Genomic DNA, 25,479 nt, shown 5'->3' with positions numbered 1-25,479 from the left:
GAGCATATTTCTCTTCCTTTGGTTGGGTCCTGGTAGTCTCAGCTGGAGCCCAATCATTGAGCACCAGCTGAAAGCACTTCCGACTACCTGGCCTCTGGGGCTAATCCATCCCCACAGGCTGGATATTCACACAACATTGAAACTTCAGCGCAGCCAGCCCTTCCTCTTCTCTCCCACCTTTAGCTTCTGTGGATCACATCAGCAGGTACCAGGGGAACATGTCCAAATCCGCCCATCTCTTCACTGCTGCATCCCCCCACTTCCACTCAGTGAGCGGATCCAATGGTTACCAGAATGAGCACCCCAAGCTCCCCAGCTCCCCTGAGCTTCCAGCCCTAGAAAGGAGCTGTTTTCTGCTGGGCACAGACTTCCCTGCTGTGATGCAGCCAGTAGCAAATTGCTTGTTCAAAAGTTTCAGTCTTTTAAAAAAAAAATTCAGTGTTGGTTTTTTGGGGGTTTTTTTTGTTGTTGTTGTTGTTGTTTTGGCTGCAGGCCTTCCCTTCAAATGTAAAACTCCAGTCCTATCAGCACTTCTGGGTGGGCTTCAGGTTTTCTTTCTGAATCCCTTACTCTGCCTACCTGGACTGCAAACAAAAAGCCTTTTCATTTCAGGCAATTCTTATTTCCCTTTCTAGCTTATCGAATCAAATATAGGATGAAGGTGGACTTCCAAGGGTTTACAATCATGATTAATTTCCTATAATACAATACCAGGTAGGAAAAATATTGGTCATCAAAACTGGAAGCTAAATAAACATATAAGCCTTAGCCTTTTAAACTCATACTCAAATACATTACCCAATACATTACCCCCTTCTCCATCCATGGACTGTCTCTCTTTATGTACCTGGAGACGTCTCAGAAGGCCCTCCTCTTGGTCATCTTAATCAGCCACCCAGTTTCCCCAGGCCACTCTAGAAACAGCTTTTCTCCTCTCAGCTGCAGCATACCATTCCTCACATCCATTACGAGTACCCAAAATAACCCGTCTGGGACTCAAATGTTTTATTTCTGTGTGTGTGTGTGTGTGTGTGTGTGTGTGTGTGTGTGTGTTTTGTTTTCGTTATGTCGCTTTAAAAACCTGACCCTTCTATGAGTGTGGAACCATCACAATGAATTAGCCAATTGGATCGTGAAAATTAATGTTCTCTACTTATCTCTGTGTTCTAATACCCTTCACACTGGCTACACAGAACTGACATAAAGTTCATGGTTAGTGTATTAAGAAAGCTAACAAGTTATAATGCCAGTGAGAAATGCTCACGGTTGAATTGTTTACCAGGACATGGTTCAAAATTCAGGTCTGCTAATAAATACACAAAGGGGCATATGTCTACACTGTAATATGGCATTCCACTTGAACTCACTGGGGAAGCAAAACCAGCTACTTGAGTTCAATGCCCAGAGACACCCTCCTCTAGTAAGGCACTCAACTCCACTCCCAGCCCTTTTTGGTAAGGAACTCCCTCCTTGTGCTTCTCAGAGGGCGTCTCGTTTTATACTCTGCAGGTGACCCTTTTATCCCAGTTACTCACACAGGTGAACTCTATCGGTCTCTTCCATCTTCTTCCCAGACCCCTGAAGAGCAAGAGCCTTTGGCGGAGGTTAGAAACCTTGGCTAGAAGGGCCCCGTTATAAAATCCCCTGCCCCTGCGGGGTCTATGCTTCAAAACCAAGCAAGACCAAGATGACAAGACATTGAAAGAGGAGGAAATCGATTGCAGGACTGATCCATGGTTTTGACTGACTGATTTGTCAATTCCCTGTCCTCAGAGTGAATACAAGGCAGGCAGAGCTGACCTGTCAAAACCAGCCTGCTGAGTTCACAGGCCTCTGTAGTGTGGCGCACTACAACATCTGGGGCTTTCAACAGTCACGATCACTTTGAGATACTCAGAACGTAATCATTAGCTCCTTAAGAAGTTACGGTAGAGCCAAGTTGCCCCACGTAGTCTATTGCACTAGAGAAATGCAATTTTGTGTTCTTCCAAAGAGCTTAGATTTAGAAATCTGGTTGCTAAGGGGAAGATACGGGCAACATGTTGTGATGAAACACTAGGGGCTACAGTTCTTCTGTTGATTGATGAAGGTTGAGACTCTGTCCTGAGTCATATGTAGATTACAGACAGCAATGATCTTTTAAGATAGATTTGAGTAGCTCACATAAAAGTTACACTAGCGAAATCAAGCGCATGGTATGACTGCACTAAGTAATTGTCCTGGGAATTGTAGACGGAGTGCCAGTGTGTAACGCATGTTTGTCCTTCTTCATAGAAATGGAAGAGAATTATGAAACAGACACCAGCTCTCTAACCAACTCTGTAAATGGTGTTTCCAACCACTGGACACAAGATGCCATCACCACGAGGAGCAACGAGGATATAATTCCAGTTACATTCATAGGGGAAGTTTTAGATGACCCTGTTGATTTGGGGGTGTTTTCCAACAGAAATAACAATGCAGGTTCTTTTGACCTGAGAAACATGGCCACCAGAAGAGCCCAGCTGCCATCATTCCAAGCTGAGAACAGCCAGCCCCTTAGAAAGAGGGAGGAGGTGCCTAAATCATACACTCCTTCCCTTGACCCTGGAAAAGAAACCAGACTGGCCTTACCCAACACCAGTAAAGGAGTGAATTCTATTGAAATTCGACCCAAGCGGACTACTTCCATCTCGAAGTTGCACACAGATGTTCTAAGTGACCCAGAAAGAAAACCAGCAAGTGACAAGACGCAGGCTGCCCAGAGAGGGACGGCACAGCCAGTGAGTAACAAGGAAGGCCACACTCTAAGGGAGGGCCTGCCACCACCATCCTGGTATCGACGAGGTGACAACCCAGGAGGGAGCTACGGACTTAAATATGGTCTCACCACATATAAAATTGTTCCTCCAAAATCAGAGATGAGGTGCTATGATCGCGGAGTATCCCTCTCCACAGGCGCCATTAAGATTGATGAGCTAGGAAATCTGGTAAACCCCGCCGTGAACGGAACCAGGACCATCGCCCTGCCATCATCCGTTCTTGAACCAGAAGAGCAGCCCATTGGAAAGGTAAAAGAATTCTGGAGGTCCAACTCGATGGAAAAGCATTCCAAAGTGTCCAAAGACCACTCCCTGAAAAGGACCAGCACTACCCTGCCAACCAACCCCCAGCATCCAGAAAGTAGACTGCCTGCTGGCCCTGCCTCCCCTGACCCCACCCTGACGGTACCTCAGAAGCAGCCTGTCCTTCCAGAAGATGGGAGGGGTCTGGAGGAAGGGAGAAGCCAGTCACCCACAGCCATCCCTGGTCAACCCAAAGGGCCAGCAGCTACCAGCACAGATGTCTCCTTTGTGAAGCCTCAGAGGAGGACATCCAGCCAGTACATGGCCTCGGTTCTCGCGAAGCGGATGGGACCCCCCAACGTCCATGCTGGCACGACGACAAAGCACAATGGGGCCGAGAGGTGTTCTGAAGGCAAAACGCCCAATCCTGTCAGACACCATCTTGCTACCAAAAGTGATAGAACTCCCAGCCCATCCTCAGAGGTACCAATGGACAAAGATGCTGCGAAGCAGCCCTGCCCCGCCCTCCCCCAGAGTAACGGGGAGGAGTCGGCGGTGGGCACCCATCTAAGAGCAAACAGTGGCAGCCCCTATGGAAAGCTGTCTGCTCAAGACTGTCCGACTGGTGTCCTACACAATTCCCATGCCTCAGGAATCAAAGTTTCCCAGACAGACCATGTTTCTGTGGGACAGAGCTGTGGCTTCGGTGGAAAGCAAAGCACAAGGAACCAGAAGACCAGCTCAGTGTCTGAGCCACAGAGTGTGCTACACAGCACAGCCACCCCCTCTTCCCACCCACCAAATGATCAGGCCTCCCCCAAGGCTTGGGTAAACGGCTCCAAGTGGCCCCCCGTGAGCAGTGAGCCTCCCCACTCTCTGAAAGGGCCAACGGCCAACAGCCACGTGGTTCCAGACATGGAGCAGAAACCTAATTCACTGTCTCCAGATGCACATGCAACAGAGGCAACGTTGACACCCAGCATTTTTGGGCCAAAGAAGAAATTCAAGCCTATCATCCAGAGGCCAGCCCCCAAAGACATGTCCCTGCACAGCGCTCTGATGGAAGCCATCCACTCGGCAGGAGGGAAGGGAAAACTCCGGAAGGTGACTATGCTGGGGTGCTCATTTTAGGGAGCTGGGGCAGGCACTCTATTTCACAACTTCCCACTGGCAACTGTAGGTGCTCCAGATGTAGTAGAGCCTTACAGTAGGGTTGGAGAAGAGGGAGATGTTAAGGATCGAGATGAGACTGTCGGCATCATTACTGTTTCTAATATGCCACGATGCTGCTCTGAAATCGTCACGAACAATAAAGTCCCTGCCATTTCCCAGTTGAGAGAGGCAGGCAACCACCTCAGTTGCTTGTCTGAATTGATAACCTGTGTGGGCTGCCAGTCACCCCTGGTCAGCAGGTCAGCCTCGGGAGAAACTCCCACCCAAGCAAACAGGGGCTGATCCATCCTAGCAGTCAGGTCTGGCTGCAACCAGAATTTCTGTTTCCGTTTCCCATGGAATACTGAATGAACTAGCTCTATGCAAAGGACCAAAGTGGAGGGGTTTGGGCTTGTCGGCATGACTTCAAGGTCCCCAAATGCAGAAAGCTATCAGCCCATAAAGAGTCCTCAGAGAGTAGAGAATCCAGTAAACCAGTCTTCGAACATTCAAATGTACACATAAAAAATGCAACTCAGGGCCTAAATGTTTCTACATTTGTATATTTTTAACAGTGATATACTGTAATTCTGTCATGATTGGAACAATAATAGAACACCCCTCTGCCCAGTAGCTAGGCATTTAACTACTTAACAGCAATTTTTTCAATTAATAATCATCAAAATAAGCCCAATGTTTAGGAATTATCATCTCTCTTATGTCTGAGGCCATACTCCTACTAGTGTGGAGCCCTGGCTTCTCGGCTGGGCCTGCCAGCCTCTGAGACACACGCCAGCTCTGAAAAGCTACAACAACAGGACATGAGATGACCATAAGAAGTCATCGCTTGATGCGCTCCCAAATACGCCTGTTAGTTGCCATCAAGTTGATTCCAATGCATGGCAATCTCAGGAGGGCGGCACAGAACTGCTCCACAGTGTCTTCAATACTGGCATTTCCAAAGCAGCTTGACAGGCACTTCTGTTTGAGTTCAAACGTCCCACCTTTTGACTAGGAGCCGCGTGCCTCACCATTACCCAGACACTCTCCCCAAGTACATAGCAATTTTGTATTCCTCTAGCTTACGGTCCATATAAAAATCTCAATTTGATACTGTACAATGGACATAATAACCATACACCCTCCCACAGACATCAACTACACAAGGGATCCCACAGGACTCAGTGATATGTGTTGGTTTTGTTTTGGAGCGGCCTTACTGGGAGCATATCTTTCATCTCTGATGGAGATCTGTTGATACTATTCATATTCTAGACTGCAGAGCACTCCTCAGAGAGAGGGTCAAAGAAGCCTTCGTACTCAGAGGCAGAGAGTGAGCGGTCAGCCCTGCTGGCTGCCATCCGTGGACACAGTGGAGCCTGCAGTCTGAAGAAGGTAAGAGGAGAGGACAGATCCCGTGTACCTGCTGGTACCAGGTACACTCCTCCCCTGGTGGTCTGTCCCAAAGCCTCAAAAGACAGGTAAACCCTCTGATTTTCTAAGGGGAAGGTAAGCCATGACTTGAGTGGCCAACCAGGCACTCCTGAGAAGAGCATGAAGGGGCCACTTCTGCCTGCAGGGTGCTGGGCAGCCCTTTTTCAGCCAAGGTGAAATACGTGAGAATGGCTAGAATCACTTCTATATCGGTTTCCATAAGCTTCTCCGACAACTCAGCACCGATGGGTGACTTTGAACGACAGAAACAGTCGTCCACGGTTTTGGAGACCAGGGGTCTAAATGAAGAGTGTCAGCAGTGCTGTGCCCTCTCCAAGAGAGAAGACCCTTTCTTGTTGATCCCAGCCGGTGATAGCCCTGAATGTCCTCAACCTGTGACAGCCCTGAATGTCCTCAACCCTTCTAGTCCTCAGCTTGTAAATATAGTTTCGCCTAGCCGTCTTCCCCTGGCGTCTCTCTGTTTCTCCTTTTCAGTAAGGACACCACATGATTGGATTAGGACAAACTCGATTCTGGTAGGAACTCAAACTAACCTAACTCACAGCCTCTTCAAAGAGCTTTATTTCCAAACAAGGTCATATATACAGCATGTTTGTTTTTGTTTTTCTGGGGGGGGGGGGGTGATACCCATTTTGGAATGCATAACTCTACTTATGGGAGCAATGAAAATTAAGAAAAGCCTGGATAATGACCAGGTGTAGTTTCCAGCTTAGGGAGTCTAGCAACTAGGAGTCAAGTCCCTTCTATCTCTTGAGATGAAGTTGCTGCATGAAGGCAGCATTGCTCGTTCCATCGCCTTCGGGCTCTGCTGTAGGTGCGGTCACCTGCACCTTCCATACCCAGGAGTTACCGAGTCATCTGACCAATAAGCTGAACATCATATTTTGAGTATGTGGCCTCCATGCAGAGATTGGTCAGCTTTCTCGGTCCATTCTGTTGCTGCCCTCACCTGCCAAGTAAAGTTATAAGGAGTTCTCGATAAATAATCGTCCCGCTCTGAGTTCTGCCAAATTCTGGGTCTCTATCATCCCTTAGTGAGCAAACACACTGCCTGAGTTTGTCAAAAGCAAGTACTTCAGGGCCAAGGTTGAGACGGTCACTGTCCGCACAGGATGTAGCTTTGGGGACATTCCATGTATTGCTCTCTTTCCTAGGTGTCATCTTTTGCTTCTGAGGAGCTCCAGAGTCTCCGAGATGCCCAACTCTCTGCACACATCTCGGAAACCCCTCAACAGGACAGCGCGGGCACACTACCCCCTCCGCCTCCCCCACCTCCTACCAACCCTGCTCCCCCGGCGCCGAGGATGGCCTCCAAGTTCAGCACCAAGGCTCTCAACAACACTGTGGATGCCAGACAAGCCCTGATGGATGCCATCCGCTCCGGCACAGGGGCGGCCAGATTAAAAAAGGTAACTGCATCGTTGCAGGGAAATGTTTGAGGGTGCGTGTACAAGAGACATGCGTGATGCCATGAGTGTGCTAGGCAGTGGCCCAGGGGTGCTGCGCCCATGAGGCAGTGTGGGCCACCAACAAGAAGACAGGGACTACGGCAAGAGATAGCCTTAAAAAGATTAGCCGCAGGAGCAGAGACACACTCCCCTGATACAGACGAGAAGGCTTTGGCCTGGAGGGTAGTGCTGAGGAAATGGCCTAAACACTTGTGTTTTCTTCTTGTTATTTATTTTTTTAAACTATTTATGAATTGAAAAATTCAGGCAGGATTGTCATGTCGAAGGAGCCCCAGTGGCGCAGAGGTTAAGCACTTGGCTCGTCAGTGAAGAGTCAGTAGTGAAGTTTACAGCCTAGGACACCCCAGGGCTCCATTCTTCTCGGTCGGCTTGCTGTGAATCCCAAACCAGCTCGTCTGCCACTAGCAACACGTAGAATGGAAAAGTAGTGAAGAAATTGGGGGGATGGTGAAATAAGTGTAGGAAATGCCAGACTGGTGAAAGGAGATGGGCTATGTCTGGAGGCTCAGAGGAGGGCTCTCCCCTGTGCTCGAACACACAGCGCAGCAGGACTGAGAGCTTGGCGCTCAAAGCCCTTCGCTAGGAGGCCGGAGGAATGCAGCCCCTGGGTAGGCTGACCCCTGAGAAGTCTGCCTTTTGAAAACAGTGTTTCTCAACGTGACATCCATAGCCCCTATCTCCCTCTAGAATTCAATTTGGTGGGGTAGGGTTGGGGGACGAGAGTCTAAAAATCTGCAATGGTTGCCAGGTCTCAAATGGTTGTCAAATGAATTTATATTAAAATTTGAGACTGGTTTTCTCACTTGAGCTTTGGCTATATTTTGAACACGGTTGACTAGGATTATGAGAAAGCTCTGACCATGCACTGGATGTGCTGCCTTGTAGACACTGTCTTATTGACGAAGTTCGGCTCTTTTCACAGCAAATACTGCTGTTCATTTTGAAGAGAGGCTTACGTCTGTCTAAGGCGGAGGCGGTAGGGAGGGGTGGAATGAGAATGCTACAGGCGACGGTGGTTCAGTGGTGGAATTCGGCTCTTCCGTGCTGGAAACATGCCTTTGACTCCTGGCCGATGCACCCACACGCCGTTACCACCCGTCTGTCAGTGCGGGCTTGGCCAATGCAGCTACGAATCTGAGCAGCTTTCGGCAGAGTTTCTAGATTGAGCTCAATTAGGAAGAAAGCTGTAGAAATTGACTTCTGAAAATCAGCCAATTCCAACTCTTTGGATCACACCAATCCCAGCCGATCATGGGAGAGGGCCAGGACCGTGGGCAACGTTAGGTTCCAGGGTGCGTTGGGTCACCTTGACTTGGAGCCCATTCGTGGAAACTAACAATAGGATTTTAACCCAGCATTTTCTTTCTCTGAGCCCACCTTTCCTCTGTCTTCTAGAAAAGAAAAAAAAATGTCAAGGTGTGAACATTTCCTGGGGAGAGTTGTGCTATGAACAGGAAGGTGGGAGGAACGTGTGGGAAGTGAGTGGAAAGAGCCAAAGGTCAGAGGAACGTTCCGTGATGAGAAATCATGGAGCAGGTGTGACGAGGCAGCAGGTCAGCGGGTCAGAGGCTCTAAAGTCCTGACATGGGTATGAGCCCAGGGAATTCTTCCTACCATGTTCAAGTACCCTTTGGGCTACTTCACATGGCATTTGAACACCCATGTCACCACTGTTTCGTGAGTCATTTTCTGCATTGTGACCTGCCCTACCAATCCCGACCAGTGCTAGGTAATAGATGTCACTCTGGCAATTCTGGGGTGCGCATGCCCAGAACAGTCTGCGGTTATTCTTGGCCTGGAAGGCTGGCCCTGAATGACCAGGGTGAGTCTGACATTGGAATACACGTCCCTTTTACTCTCTATCACTATTATGTCCAAATGACCTCCGGCCTTCCCCTGTTGTGTGTACTCTTGATCGCAGCATCACATAAAACCAGCCCAAGAAAAGGGGGGCCAGGAGGCCAGCATGAAGTGGTGTGCTTTCCACTGGAGCTGCCTCACACCGTCTTCGCCAGGCCCCTTCAGGAAACGCCAGGTGCCTCCTGACTAAATAGCCTTACCTGGAACCAAAGCTTTCATCTTGTGAGGGTTTTGGCTTGACTTTCCTTTCTAACAGCATGCCCTTAACGTCTCATTTGTACTGAGCCGCGGATCTGTGTCCTGTTGGAAGAGACTGTCACTCAGGCAGCCAGGGACCATGATGCATTTTTCCTAACAGCTCAAACCCACTGCCATCGAGTCAATTCAGATTCATAGTAACTCTATAAAGTGGAATAAAACTGCTCCACGGGATTTCCAAAGCTGTAAACCACCACAGAAGCAGACCCCACACCTGTCTCCTGCAGAGAAGTGCTGAGCACTTTAGCCACTGAGCCAACGTGGCGCCTTCCTTACAGGTTAGGTTGTATTTTGCTGCTACTAGGCATGGGCCTTAGAGGCTCTTTGGGCATCAAAGCATTTGATGACACTCAGTCTTGAGATTCCTTTTACCTGTGGACTTGTGAAGCTACAAAACTGCAAGGAAAATGCCAGGAATTCAGGGTCTGTAGACTTCATATTGGGTGGGCTTGGCTCTCTGCTGGTGCTCACATGTGTTCAGTTCCCTCCTGCTCATGGGTCTTCAATGAGGGCTGCAGAACAGTTGTTTCAGGAAGAATTATCTGGATCCTAGATCAAGCAAAAGCTTTTATGGGTTGATTTTAACCAGGAAAACTGGTTGTAGACAAGTCTATTCTGACTCTTGGTGATCATATGTGTATCAGAGTAGAACAGTGCTTCATAAACTCATTTTCCAGTAGATGGCCAGGTCTTTCTTCTGCCGTGCCTCTTGATGAACTTGAACCGCCAACATTTCGGTTCGTGGCTGGACACTTTAACCATTTTTATCACTCGGGGACATCTAGCGAATAAAAGATGTTTTAAAATTTACTGCCATCAAGTTGATTCTGACTCCTAGCAGCCCACACCGGTAGGGTTTCCCACACCAGATCTTTACCAGAACACACAGCCTCCTCTTTATCCCACTGAGTGGCTGGTGGGTTTGAACTGTCCACCTTGCAGTCAGCAGCCCAGTGTGTAGCTCTCAGAACTCCTAGTCTACTCATCTAAGGGATGCTCATCTTAAGAGGAGTTTGAAAAAAGAGAGAGAGAGAGAGGTCTGTCATTCTTTCATACTGATGAAAATGCATTTGTCTTACATAGTGTGCGGAACAGGTGATTCCTGTGTCGTTGTGAGTCTGTGGGTTATACATTGGCCTGCTAACCACTAAGAGGGTGCAGTTCAAACCTGGAGAGAGACGCATCTGCCTACTCGGGGCACTGTGAGTTGGAATTGACACAGTGGCAGTGAGTTGGGGTAGTTTCCCTTCAGCTGCCAACAAGAGCACTTGCATCTCTGCTAAGCCTGCTGCTCCCTCTTCAGAAGTACACCCCCCACACGCTCCTCCGGAATACAAGATTCTGTTTCACTCCCCAATGTTGCATTCTCTTCCAATTTCTGTACATTCATCTTTCAGGTGAGAAATAGATGCAGCTGACTACCTTGGACAGACGGTTTGAAGTGCATTCTTTCAGAGAGTCTGGAATGTATACCTTTTTTTTTTAAATCAAGCTCACAGCTATCAAATTGCTTCGGGTTCATGGCCGCTCTCTAGGAGATGGTTTCCAAGGCTGGACTCTTGAGGGCAGCAGACAGTCTCAGCTTTTTCCTGTGGGGTAGCCCTTGCCTTCCCACCAGGAACCTTCTTGTCATCAGCCAACCACTCAGCCATCGCATCACCAGGGTTCCGAAGTTACACAAATGACCTGCCGAATCCAGGTTTATATTTAAAATATCCACATAGCCCACAATTCTTTGCACCAGGATTGCCTGGACCCAGGAACTGTGGAAGCCACTCGTGGTAGAAAGGTGAATGAAGCTCTCAGCCAAGGAAAGGGGGAGCTGTGTGCTTTGTTGGAGTTCGTGGGGAGTGCAAGCAGCTCATGTGCTTGGCTACTAACCGAAAGGTTGGCAGTTCAAGTCCAGGCACAGTCACCTCAGACGAAAGTCGGGATGACTTACATCAGAAAAATTCATCATTAAAAACATTGCAGAGCATAGTTCTAGTCTGATGCCCAGGGGATCCCCACGAGTCAGTGTCAACTAGATAGCAACAGGTTTGATCCATTGGGTCGTTGACCTTAGGAACTTTTCAAAAAGAGGGACGTCACAAACGTGTTCAAGACCCTTTCCTTGCCGATCACCACTTTCCTGCTAAGACCGTGGCAGAGCAAGCATTGACTCCGTCATCTTGCTGGAAGGAAGGGCTGCCACGACCATTGCACAGAGGGGCAAGTGAGCGCAGACATGGTTAATTATTTACCCAGGCCTTAAGGAGGTCATTGCCACTGTGGAGCCCAGACATCTTATCAGCCAGACTTGGACAGCTCCCAACCACTTTGGAAAACGCCTCCCTAAAGCCATGCCCAGGCTTTGCTCCCTGCTGTGCCTACACAGATGCCAATTTTCCCACTGCAGGAACCATCTGATGCGAGCCACACAGAGACAGTGATACCTGGCCTGATCCGTAGGCCCCATAGGAAACTTCTTAACAAATGACACCATCACCACAAAAGTCTGCATAGCGACCCTATAGGACAGAGTAGGACTGCCGGGTGGGTTTCTGGGACTATAGCTCTTTATAGGAGTAAGCAGTGTCATCTTGCTTGTCAACTGGTGCTTGCTTTTAAACTGCTGACCTTGCTGTAGGCAGCCCAACGCATCCACAATGGACTTGATGGCAGTGAATGTAGTGTTTTGAAGTGTCTCGATGTGTGCTAGAGACATCCAAGTTCCTTGTAGCTAAGGAATAGAGATTGATGTCAGAACATGAAAACTAATCATAAGTAAACATCGTTGCTGATGATGTCAACCTTTGTTTGGGCTAAGAGGAAGTCATTTATAGGTAGAGAACAGACAGTTCTGTTTTCATGGACCTTGTGCCGTGATCAATCTACCCATTATAGCTCTACTAGGTTACTTGGGGTTCAGCAGACGGAACCCGAGAAGCCTGTCACAAGAGACCCCCTCAGGCCAGACCTGCAGGGCCTCCCCGCTCCTGGAAAAACTCCCCCTTACCCTTCTCCAGCAGACTCCCTCATCCTTCATGTTCGTTCCTGTCATCATGTCAAGCCTGGAGAAAGCCTCCTTCGGACTGAAGTCGGTTATCGTGTTCTGCTGTCACACATCCTTCAGAACACTAATCCCAGTCTTGTGTCGCTGACATGTCGCTTGTGTTCGTGCCTGCCATATGATAAGCTCCAGGAGTCTCCCCATCATCTATATCCCGGGCAACTGCTAGAGTTTCTGGCACGTAACAAATATTCAGTAGCTGCCAGCAGACAGAGAGAACTCCTTCTTTGCCATGTTTCCTTGGTCATCCAGATTTTGCAACTGGGTCTCCATACCCCACTTATTTCATAATTATTATAATCTTGCCAAGAATCCACTTCCTTCTAGAACCATCCACTTTCTTGTCCTTATGGAAAGTCTGATAAATTCTGTCCACTCCAGCCTCCCATCAATGCTCCTATTTGCATTTTTCCAGGTTAGGTGACAGCTGAGTCGCCAGCACCCTCCTGGGTTTGGCAGCCTTCTGTTGCTCAATTGCTCTGGACTGCAAGATAGGAGGCTGCAAACATAACCCCCCACCCCCAAACCATTTCCCTATCTCCACTGTTCATTTTATCATTTTATGTATAAAAGATAATTCTCTTTGCCCAGGTAGGAAGCAAAAATAAAACTTGAATCTTTTTTTAGCTCTGTGTTGGTCTTGAGCTCCAAGTCTAATCCATCCATCAATTTTCTTGTCCAACCAAATAAAAATGTACTCCATTGGCAAGTCTAAAAGTTTGAGGCTCCAGGGAGTTTCCCAGCACTGTGCTTCCAGGCTGTCCTTCCATCGTGGGCCCCTCCTGGGACAGGGATTCTCACTCCTTCTTGGTGGCTGTGCCCACCTGGTGCTGTCCCACATGGGTCATGTAACTGGGCACCGCATCGTTTATCTCAATCAGATAGCATGGTGCTACAAGGTAGCCTAAGCTATTGCCCATCGGCGTTGCTTTCTGCTCCAGTCCCTGGAGAAGGACGTCATGCTTGGGAAAGAAGAGTGTTAGCAAGAAAGAGGAAGATTCCTGGAGAGATGGATTGCCACCGAGGCTGCGACAGGGAGATCAGGCACACTAATGCTTGAGAGGAGACAGGAAGGGGCTGGGCAGTGTTTCCATCCGATGTACGTAGCGTCACTGAAAGTCAGAAGTGACTCCCGGCACCGAACGACAACATAGCTTTACAATACATTTCTGGGGCACTAAAATCCCAGGTGGCTCTTGATCATTAAATGGTGCCGGAGGCCGGTTTATGTCATTCTGTCCTCCAGTACTTGGCCTTTTGCATCCACTTTCAAGAGTCGTCCGTTCCCGCTCTAAATATCTTCTTCGCTTTGGAGAACGTTGTGAATGTTGATTCGGCCATTATAGAGATAATAATGACGTGTGTGCTCCTTCCAGATCGTTAACCAGGCGTTGGTGCAAATTGGCACAGACTCCTGAAATGCTAACATGCAGGTTGCCAGGCAGGACTAACAGAGTTGCTATCTGGGCAAGGGAAAAATGGTTGCCAGCGCCAGTGTTTCTTCACCTTTGCCTGATATTGTTAGCCCTGACCCACCCTCCCATTTCTCCTTTGTGCTCTGAGTCATTAACCTTTGTAACGTGTAACTGACTCGGAAAGATGTCCATCACACATGACCACGGTATACTCCGACAGTCTCTTTTCCCCCACCCCAACCTTCACCGTAGTTTCATCTAGGTTCCCAAACTTATTTTGCCTAACCCTCCCTTTCCGGAAATATAAATAAATAAATATTACTCGGTGCCCCCATGGAAATGAAAACCTTTTGTACTATAGCCCTCAGCCCAGGATAAAGTGTAGCCGTGTGGTTTTGCAGACCCCCTGGATCATTTCAGCAGCCCCTTGGGGGGGGTGGTATTGCCCACTTTGGTCCACATTGGTAGACCCACCACTGGATTTGCTCAGGGAAATGGTGGTGATGGTGGTAAAGATGCCATAAAGTGTGTACAAGCCTCTACAGAGATGGTGTCATTGGTCCGGCGTGGCCTCTCCGTAGTGTAGATATATTCATTCTCACTCTCCCAGGGAAGGATGCGTGGGTGTGTGTGGGTGGGGGTGGGGGGGTGTTTGCGGGGAGGAGGGGGTCTACAGGAAATGAGCCACTCTGCAAATTCAACCAACCAAGTTGCAGATTCATACTCCCAGGTCTGGGTTCTTAGCTACTAGGTACATTCTTGTTTTAAATCAAATAGAAGTTGTGTTTTCTGTTCAAAGGAATTAAAGCTACTAGGAGCCCTCATGGCGTTATGAGGAAGCGTTGGGCTACTAACCTCGAGGTGAGCAGTTCAAAACCACCAGCTGCTCTGCAGGAGGAAGACGATGGTTTCTACTCTTGTATAGAGTTACCGTCTCAGAAACTGCAAGAGCAGCTCTATAGGGTCCTATAGGGTTCCTATGAGCTGGAGGCCAACTATGGCAGGGAGGTTGGGCTTTGAGAGGGATTGTTAGACAACCCACCTAGGCTCTTCTAGCTTCTAATAAAGCCTATCTATTTAACATCAAACCTATTTTTGGTGTTGTTTTCTGAAGAATTTTTCTTTCCTGTAAGATGAAAATTTTTTGAGATAAAGAAAAGTGGAGATAATTATATAGTGAACATTCTTATATGGACTCCTTGGATTTATAATGTCTTAATAAATCTGATAATATAACTATTCACCTGTTTACCCTCTACCCCCACACAAGCTGCATTTATGCCTCTGAGTTAAATGGAAAACATCATTATATTTCATTCCTAAATATTTTAGTATGGTATTGTTAGGACTTAATACTTGTTTACAGATCTTTTTGGAGAAAATGTATCTATGGTAAAATGTGCATATCATAAAGTTCCCATTTAATGAGTTGACAGTCCTTACTTCCATGGAGTGGTGAACCTACCTCTGCTGGTGGCAGTGCAAAGGGGAAAGAAAGCTAAGTTTTAAATATTTTTGATTTTCACTTATTTAAAAAGAATTCCAGAGAGTGTGTGCTTCTAGGCAAGATAGATTCTCAGTGACTGATTTACCATCCCACCTGAAACAGCAAAATTCAGACACTGAGCATCAGGCAACAAAGGACAATGATCATTCAAAGGCACAAAAATTGAGGTGAGTCCTATGATCAAGCTCACTACTTTGAGTCTCTAAACCATGGCACAAGGACAAGGGACTTCAGGGGAGACCAACAGATATTACCATGTGCTGAGAAGACAGCGCTGAGAGTCCAGAGAGACCAAGGTAATTAAAGCTCACAAGACAGCAGTGACAAAGAGACCATAGCACACAGAGAATTCCAGAGACCTACAAAGAGTTCCTCTGGGAATATTCAGTTCTAAACTGCACATACAACTGAGACCAAGAAAAGAGTCACCTGGTAGTATGAGATGTAGCAGTACCGCCCTTTTGCATTGAGAAAGCTCTAAGTCTTTGTGGGAGCAGAAAGCTTCATCTTCTTCCCACAGAGTTGCAGGTAAGTTTGAACTGCTGACCTGTGGTAAGCAACCCAACACGTAACCCACTACACCAATAATTAGAATCAGGTAACAGGATTTCTCCTACTGCCCAGCAAATCATAAAACTAAACCTGAAAACATCAAACTATTTCTGCATACCCGGGGTGGGGAGAGAATCCCCTTAATATTATTTCCCTCCAGCCCTCCTTCTCTCCTTTCCTCCTCTTCGACACCTCCATATCTCTCTCATAGTGACCCTATAGGACAGAGTAGAACTTTCTCTGTGGTTTTCCAAGGTAACTCTTTTTCATTTTCATCTTTTCTTTAACAGTTTTATTGGCACACCATTCACGTATCCTACAATTCATTAGCTCAGTCACATCAAGAATTGTACAGTCATCACCTCAATCAATTTTAAGGCATTGTCTTCATTCTGATACACATTGTTAACCCCCCATCTCCCCCCAACCTCCCCTGCCATACTTGCAAGGAACCATGCATCCAGTTCCTGTGTCTGTAGATTTACCTGTCCTGGATTTCATCAACAGAGTAACAAAGAGTGGGGGTGGGGATGGGGGGAGGCTAACAACAGTCACAAAGTAAAACATAACAACCTCAACTGAAAAGAAAGCAGAAAATATAAAAACTAGGGAAAAAATTAATGAGTCCTAAGGGAGACCAGATGATAAGGTGCTAAATGTTAACCTACCTGTATCAGCAACAATCCACTTTCCAGTACATTCTGCATGATAGCAAGGCTATTTCTTCACATCCCTCACATATGATCAGAGGGGATTCACCGGAGGCTTAGTCCATGTGAGGACCCTGCTCAATGGATTTTGAGCTCCCACTGTCATCCATAGCCTTCTGCAAATCAGCCATTCATAATTTAAGTTCTGACGCCACTCCCCTCTTTGGATTTATTATTTACAATCCTTGAAACAGGCAGGCTCATGTGCTTCTTCCATGTGGACTTAGGTGATGTCTCACTTAGATGACTACTTGTTTAAAGACAAGCCTTTAAGGTCCCAGACAGTATCCTTTCTAATAGCCAGGCACCTTCTAGTTTCCTCACCACCCTTTGCTAACACACCTCTATCTTCTGTGACCTCTTCAGGAGGGTGAGCGTCAAGCAGAGTCATGGCATAAGAGCTAATTGTTCTTAAATTGGGGCTAGAATTAAGTGAAAACCCCAAATCCATTCATATATATATATATATACATATATATATATATGGGGGTCTGATTCATCTGAGAGCCATCGCTGTCATTTTATATTAAGAGAATACTTTCGGTCATCCCCTTGGGGCACCACTTCCAGTACAATTAAATCAATGCTGACTCAACAAACCTAGAGAAAAAGGTAGAACTGGTCCCGGTGAGTCTCCAAAACTGAAAACATTCCTTCTCCTGGAGAGCTGAAAAGTGGTTTCAAAGTGTCAGCCTTGCGCTTAACAGGCCAATACAAGCATAGATGGTGTCATGGTGTAGAATTTACAACATGGTTGAGATTAGGAAAGTATACCAGGAGAATCGGCCAGCTATGAACCACAATGCACGAGTACAGATTCAGCCCTGCAGTCCTGCTGCCCTGCCCTTAGAGAAGCAGCAATTACATTGTCTTGATACAAATAACGTTTCTCACCACAACTACCCAGGCTGCCTTTCTCTAACTAATGCAGTTTTCTGTGCTCTTAAATTTTCTTCCTAAAAGCACCTATGATCATACTAAGTCCATTAATTTTTTTTAATCATCAAAATTACCTCTTCGGAAAAAAAAATGGTTACCATAACCTTCTGAAGTGGCCTCTCTACTTTGGATTTAAGTGGCCAAGCTGATCCCCACGAAAGCCACTGTTTTGATTGAATCATGTTTTTAAGTGACTCACATGAGACTAGACAAGAATATAACAAAGTAGGCATCCACTGCTGGCAGAGACATGTTTTGTTGGGAATACAGCTATACAGGTATGAAGTAGAACTCGAGTAGCCATACGTTTTTTACTTAGCCTGTACAGTTGTAGTTTTAAGTAGGAACAGTGAAAGATGAGAAGGGTTTTTTTTATTTTAATAAGCATTTTCAAGAGCCTCAAAATAATATTAATTACTTAAGGATAAATTTAACCAAAGATAGAAAAGTTGACAAAAACTGCTGAAAGAAATTGAAGAAGATCTAAATGGGTAAACGTAGATACACGTTGCTATTGTTAGCTATTGAGTAGCTTCGGACCCATTGTAACTCTGTGCATAACAGAGGCAACACTGCTCTGTCGTCCACCAGCCCCACAGCTGTTCCTGTGCCGGAGCCCAGAGTGGCAACCTCGGAGTCAACCCATCTTAAGGGCCTTCCTCGTTGTCACTGCCCCTCCTTGATATCCTCTCCTGACAACCTGTCCAAAGGATGGAAGTTGAAGGCTTAGCACTCTTGCCTCTAACAAGCACTCTGGCTGTACGTCTTCCCACAACAATCGATTTGTCCTTTTAGCACTGTATGGTACTGTCCGTGTTCTTTGCCAGCATCACAATTCAGATGCATCAGTTCTTCCTTGGCGTTCTTATTCCGGGTTCCACTTTCACGTGCAAAAGTAGCCTTTGAAAAGACCATGGCTTGGGTCAGGAACACCTTAGCTCTCAAAGCAACATCCTTGCTTTTCAAAACTCAAAAGAGGTCCTGCCCCGCAGATGTGCTCATAAAAATGCATCCCTTGACTGCTGCTTCCATGAGCTTCGATGGTGGATCCAAGAAAGACAAAATCCTCGATGGCGTCAACCTTTTCTCCACTGATCATGATGTGACCTATTGGTCCATTTGTGAAGATTTTGGTCTTCTTCACCACAAGTCCCAATCCATGCTGAAGGCTGCAGTCCTTGATCTTCAACAAGTACTTCAAGTCCTCCTCACTGTCAGCACGCCAAGTTATATCATCTGCAAATCGCAGGTTGTTAATAGGCCTTCCTCCAATCCTGATGCCACATCCTTCTTCATAAGACCCAGCTCCTTTACTTATTTTCTCCGCACACAGATTTAATCAGGCCGGTGACAGGCTAGGGCCCTGACACAGACACTTCCTGAACTTAAACAATGCAGTGTCCCCTTCTTTTGTTCCTACCCCTGCCTCTGGTTCTAGGTCAAAGTTTCCCTGAAAACAGTGAAGTGTTCTAGAAGTGCCATTCTTCTCAGGGCCATCCATACTTTGCTGTGATCCACACAATCAACTGTTTTGGCACAGTCGGTAAACCGCAAGTAAACATCTTTCCAGTTTCTTGGCTTTCAACCAAGAAACGTATGCTCCCAGCAATGATATCCTTGTCCTCTTCTGAATCCTGGCTGAACCTCTGGCAGCTTCCAGTCAGTGTCTGACTGCAGCTGTTACAGGATGAATTTCAGCTAAATTTTACTTGCATGGGTTGTCAGACTACAGTTTGAGCACTCTGTTGGGTCACATTTCTTTGAAATGGGTGCAAACACAGATATCTCCCCGTTAGTAGGCCAGGAACTGTTCTCCAGATTTCTTGGCACAGATGAGATTTCTTGGCACAGTGCTCCATCAGCTTGGTGAAAGTTTTCCATTGGTATTCCACAACTCCTGGAGGCATGGTTTAGGCTAATGGTTTCAGTGCAACTTGAACCTCTTCCATCAACACCATTGGTTCTTTTGCATCTACTACCTGCAAAATGCTTCCCAAAGAATCGATCAATGTTACAACTCAAAGCTTGGTATTTTCCCTTCAGTTTTTTCAGTTTCAGATATACTGAGCAAGTTCTTCCTTTTTGATTTTCTACCTGTAGGTCCTTGCGTATTTCATGATAATATTTGAATTTGTCTTCTCAAGCTGCCCTTTGAAATTTTCTTTTCAGCTCTTTGACGACATCCTTTCTTCCATTTGGTTTAGCTACTTAGTAAGAGCAAGTTTCATAGTCTCTTCTGACATTCTTTTTTCCCTTTCTTTCCTATATTTTTAAGGACCTCTTGCTTTTTTCATAAGTGATGTTCTTGATGTCCTCCCACAGCTCATCATGTCTTCTGTCATTCATTTCAATGCATCAAGTGTGTTCTTGAGAAGTTCTCAAATTTCAGATGGGATAAACCCAAGGCTGTATTTTGGCTCCTGTGGGCTTTTTTTTTTTTTAAATGTTCTTTCAGCTTTAACCTGAACTTACATATGAGCAATTGATATCTGTTGCACAGTCAGCCCCTGGCCTGGTTTTAGCTGCTAATGCGAAGCTTCTCTATTGGGTCTTCCCACAGATGTAGTCTATTTGATTTTGGGGCATTCCATCTGGAGATGTCCACGTGGAGAGTCACCTTTTGTGTTGTTGGAAAAGGGTATTCGCTATGAATAAGTTGTTGGCCTTATAAAATTCTATCATGGGACCTACAGCTTTATTTCTATCATTAAGTCCATATTTTCCAACTGCTGTTTCTTCCTCTTTGTTTCCAACTTTTGCATTCCAATCACCAAATGCATGTTTGATCAACTTCCAACTCAAGTCATTGGCATAATTCTTCAATTTCTTCATCAATAGATTTTATGATTAGTGCATAAATTTGATTATAGTTGTACTTATTGGATTTCTTTGAAGGCAGATAGAAATAATCCTATCACAGACAGCACTGTGCATCAAGATTGACTTTGAAATGTCCTTTTGGACAAAGAATGCAATGCCACTCCTCTTGTGTTCTTTTAGGCACAGTGAATCATATGATTTTCTGATTCAAAAGGCTGATATCAGTTCATTTCAGCTCCCTAATGCTTAGGGTATCAATCTTTATGTGTTCCATTTCATTTTTTATCACTTCCAATTTCCCTAGTTTAAACTTCCTACATTCCAAGTTCCAATCATTAGCAAATTTTGCAGCTGTTTCTCCCCATGAGCAAATGAACATCCCGAAGGCTCTCCTCCCCCAGGCTTTACCCAACTCACATCCCCATAGTTGGCTCCACTCTAAGGAAGCATGCTTCCCAGGTTGAGTGAACCTCCAACCAGACAGACCCATCCTCCAACACTACCTCTGACACTCTTCCTTTCCATTCATCAGCCTTCAGTACCTGATGTTTCTCAACTACACATACGGATTTCAGCAGCTTCTCCCTCCAAAGCAGAGAAAGGAGGCCTTCTTCATTGCATGTTTTTAATCTAAAAGCTCCCCCTGAAAATTCTGTGGGTGACCCTGTTGGCATTTGAAATACCAGTGACCTGGCTTCCAGCATCGCAACAACAGACAAGCCACCATAGTAAGACAAACTAACAGACAAGTGGTGGAGATAGATATTTAATATTTGTAAAATCAAGATGTCTCTTCTCCCCAAATGTCTCTTCTATTTACAAATAGAACTGTAAATAGAATGCCATCTTAATCCATATTCCTGTAGATGGTTTTGTAGAAATTGACAAGCCGTTTCTAAAATTCATGTGAAATGTAAAAGACCTGAACAGTGAAAACTGTTTATAAAGCCACAATAATTAAGACAATGTGATAGTCATATCAAACTAGACAAAAATGGAACAGAATAGACCATCTGAAACAGACTAGCATATTCCTGTGTAGACAACTGATTTCTGACAAAGGACAAAGGTAAATCAGTGGTGAAAAGATCTGTTGTTGTTTTTCAACAAATGGTGCTGTCGCCGTTGGTTGACCATATGTATACTCATGAACTTTGATTCACATATCCCAAAATGCATCACAGATGTAAATTTGGGAAAAGATTTTTTACATTGAATTAAGCAAAACTTTGTTGATTACAAACTAAAAGTAAAACCCAAGCAAAACTTTGTTGATTACAAACTAAAAGTAAAACCCCTCTTAAAAGCTAATCAATTAATTGGACTTCATAAAAATTGAAATATTCTGCTCTTCAATAGATCACACTCATAAGAAGGAAAAATTGAGGCACAATAGTTGAGTGCCTGTCTGTCAATCAAAAGGTCAATGGTATGAGCCCTCCAGGAATACACAGGAGAAGAGATATGACCATCTGCTTCTGACGGCCTTGAAAAAGCTCTTCTCTGTCTTATTGGATCGCCACTGCACAGAACAACAACAGTCAAAATTCATAAAGAACATAAAACTTAACAGAAGGAAAACAAAAACAATAAAGATGGGCCAGAGATACTTCATCAAAGCATATAGACAGATGCAAATGAGCATACTGTTAGTCGCTGTGGAAACGCGAATTACAATCACAGTGTGATATCACTGCATACCCACTAAACTGGCTATAATTTATAAGTAATATGGTAATACAAACTGCTGGAAAATATGTGGAGCAACGGGAGCTCTGATAAGCCGCTAGTGAGAATGTAGCATGCGTGGTACATAATTTTAGAAAACAATTTGGTAGATCCTTAAAATGTTATCCATCTTGTTGAGGGGCTTCTGTTTTTTATTGCTCCACTACTTTACAAAGCATGATGACACTAGTCTCTCCTCACATGCCCAAAGCCTCGCCGTCCTTGCTTCTGAGAATTCAGCGATATGTCATCCAAGAAAGATTTGTCTGTTCTTTTGGCAGTCTGGGATATTTTCATTTTTCTTCACCACAATTCAAATGCATCAATTTTCTTTGGTCTTCTTATTCAGTGTCCGCCTTTCACCTGCATCTGCGTCAGTGGAACACCATGGCTTGGGTCGGGTGCACCTTAGTCCTCAAAGTAACATTCTGGCTTTTGAACACTTCAGAAGGTCTTGTGCAGCAATATGTCCTTTGATCCCTCAACTGTATTTCCATGCACAGTGATTATAGATCAAGCAAGATGAAATCCTCAAAAACTTCAGTGTTTTCTCCTTTATCATGTCACCCTAGTGATCTACTTGTGAAGATTCTGGGTTTCTTTACAATGAGTTTTAACTTATAGTAAAGGCAGCAATCTTTGCTTCATCAGCAAAGTTTCAAGTGCGTAAAGATCAGAGGAAATTCTCTGGGGAAATTCTCTGGGGAATTCTCTGGGGAGTTCTACTCTGTCCTGTAGGGTGGTGGTAAGTCATAATTGACTCACTGACAACAGGTTTGGTTCGAGGGATTTTTGTGTATTTTTTTAAGTTTATCAGTTGTTTACCCAAGGATGAGGGGGTTGGAAGAAATTATGATGGGGAAGAGGGACGTCTTGGGAGGGAGGGAGGGATGCATCGTTATCTAGGTTGTGATGGTGGCTTCATGTGTGTGCACATATGTCAAGATGTACCAAATTTAATTGTGCACATATTTAATTGATAAGTTAACATGTGTCAAATAAACAATTAAAACTATGAAAGTGAAAACGGGTTTTTTAACAAGCTCTCCTACCTCCCATGACCCAAGCTACACCTCACTGTAGGATGCCTACTTGTGCTGGCTCCCCTCCTCACCTCCACTGACTGTGGAAGCCGTTTCCTCCCACCGTCTTTTATCCTAACAGTTTTCAAAATGTCAAGAAACAGAGGTTACACTAATTTGTAAAAGAGTATGCTGGTCTGGTTTCCAAATACTAGGCTCCATCTTTTCCTCTCCAGATCACAGACTCACGATTTTACATTTGACTTTCAGGCATTCTACAATGAAGCCGCTGTAGATTTTATATAAATAATTAGCACCGTTGTTTAAAAGTTAGAAGCACTTCATCTGTACAAGTGACTGGAATTTGAACAAAAGCATATTTAGGCTATTATTTAAAAATGTAACTAACTTTTAAAAAATACTACTCATAAGATTAACTCCATTTCCCAATTTTTTGAACACTCATTATGATCTCTCAACAATGCTTCCATGACCGTGCCTGCCCTTGCTGACTTGTTCCTTCACCCTGCCTTCTTCAGAAGGATGTTCTCTGGTTTCCTCTTTCCATTTTGGCCTTTCGTTCTCGTCTCCCGTGGGTCATCTCTTCCTGTAGCCCCACTCCCTTTCCTCTGCGCACTCTGCACTCTTCCTGTACCCCCTTCCTCTGCAGGCATTTCTCTCTCCAGTCTGATGTAATAGCCCCATCTCTTTTTCTGCTCACAGACCTCTCCTGGGCCTCAGACTCTTAAATTCCTCGACACTGATATTCCTTGGATTTTAACCAAGGTTCAGAACTGAGTCTGAAATCCCCACTCAACACCCCTGCAATTCCCACGCCTCTTTCTGTGCTCCATTCTCCGGAAATTGTACCCCAAGTCTTTTTCACCTCATACTTCACATCTAATTCAGTAATATTTATTAATGACCTACTTATGCTTGGCGTAGGATAAACCTTCATTTTACTTTTAAGCATCTCATTCCCACTGATACAACTGGGTTCATTTCCTGCTACAGATCCCAAAGGTCACTCTGTCTCTACCTTGTCCCTACATCTCCATTAAGCCACTGATAAATATCGCCATTTTATAAAGTCATTTTATAGCCAAGATTAAGTCAATGCCCCTGGTGGGTTCTAGGAGACTCTAGCTTAATCAGATCTATGTTATACTGCTCCATCCTCACTCCCATTCCTAAAATCCAATGCTCTGAGCCTTGAATTCTTTTTTTGTTAAATACTTTTATTGAGGGCTCTTACATCTCTTATCACAATCCATATCATCAATTGTGTTAAGCACACTTGTACATATGCTGCCATCATCATTTTCAAAGCATTATCTTTCTACTTGAGCCCTTAATATCAGCTCCTCATTCCCCCACCCCCACCCACCCTCACTCATGAAGCTTTGGTAAATTATAGATTATTATTTTCATATCTTACATTGTCCTCTGTCATACTTCACCCACTTTTCTGTTGTTCATCCCCCTGGAAGGGGGTTCTAGGTTGATCCTTGTGATTGCTTCCCCCTTTCTCCCTCCACCCTCCCCCTATTCTCCTGGTATCTCTACTCTCATTGTTGGCCCTGAGGGGTTTCTCTATCCTGGATTCCCTGTGTTGCAGACTCTTACCTGTAGCAGTGTGCATGTTCTTGTCTAATCTGATTTGTAAGGTAGAATTGAGGTCATGATAGTGGGAGAAAGGAAGCATTAAAGAGCTAGAGGAAAGTTGTGTTTCCTTACTGCACCCTGATTGGCTCATCTCTTCCTTGTGACCTTTCCATGAAGGGATGTCCAATTGTCTACAGATGGGCTTTGGGTCTCCTCTCCATGCCCTGCCCCCTGCCCATTGAATTCTTTTATCAAAATTCTCTCAAAAAAAAATTCTCTCAAGCTGCCTCACATGAGAGCCTTTACACACGCTTTTCCTCCTGCCAGAAATATTCCCAGTCTAATCCTCCAGTGCTTGTCCCACCAGCCTCAGTTAACATCGGTTCTGCAGAAAATATTTTCCTGTTCCCTATGTCTGGGTTATCCTCTCCTGTTGAGCATGGTCTCAGAGGCTGCGCGTCTGTTTTCCCTCCTCTGTGGGATGGTCCTCAACACGCTTCTCCCATTCGACCGTCGTCCTGTGAAGGAGGAGACCATGTGTGTCTCTCCTCCAGCCCTCCAGCCTGCCTCTCAGAGAGTCATGAGTGCAAGTTTGAAGGTACAGAGAGTGTTTTCCTTTTTTTTAACAAGTTAATGTGGGCTCTTGATGAGACATCCCGTTAAATGGAGCAAGAACGCACTTCAGTTTGTAAAGGTTTTGGGTAAATTCATGGTGTACACTCCATACGGAGTCTAGAAAATGGACAGGGGAGAAATGAAGGGAGAGGTTGCCTTTAAGTAGCTTAGGGGAAGGGAAAAGTAGGCCTACGTGTCAGACAGGTAAGAGGACGCTGAGAACCCTTCCTGATGATTCTGAGGCTTTGTTTTACCTATCAGAGTGGAGGCGAGAGT

The 25,479-nt window shown here is 45.4% G+C and overlaps 1 protein-coding gene across 1 annotated transcript in view; it reads left to right on the top strand.

Moving 5' to 3' along the window:
- COBL (cordon-bleu WH2 repeat protein) overlaps positions 1-7,090 on the top strand; it is a 211,612-nt gene extending 204,522 nt beyond the window's left edge. Inside the window, exons 12-14 of the mRNA XM_075557316.1 lie at positions 2,275-4,148; positions 5,472-5,591; positions 6,806-7,090. Coding sequence (XP_075413431.1) covers positions 2,275-4,148; positions 5,472-5,591; positions 6,806-7,090 — 2,279 coding nt within the window. The remainder of the gene's footprint in view (positions 1-2,274; positions 4,149-5,471; positions 5,592-6,805) is intronic.
- Positions 7,091-25,479: the final 18,389 nt, after the last annotated feature.

This window comes from Tenrec ecaudatus, chromosome 9, assembly GCF_050624435.1.
Source record: "Tenrec ecaudatus isolate mTenEca1 chromosome 9, mTenEca1.hap1, whole genome shotgun sequence".
Classification (NCBI taxonomy): Eukaryota; Metazoa; Chordata; class Mammalia; order Afrosoricida; family Tenrecidae; genus Tenrec; species Tenrec ecaudatus.
This window is presented reverse-complemented; position numbering and strand designations above follow the sequence as displayed.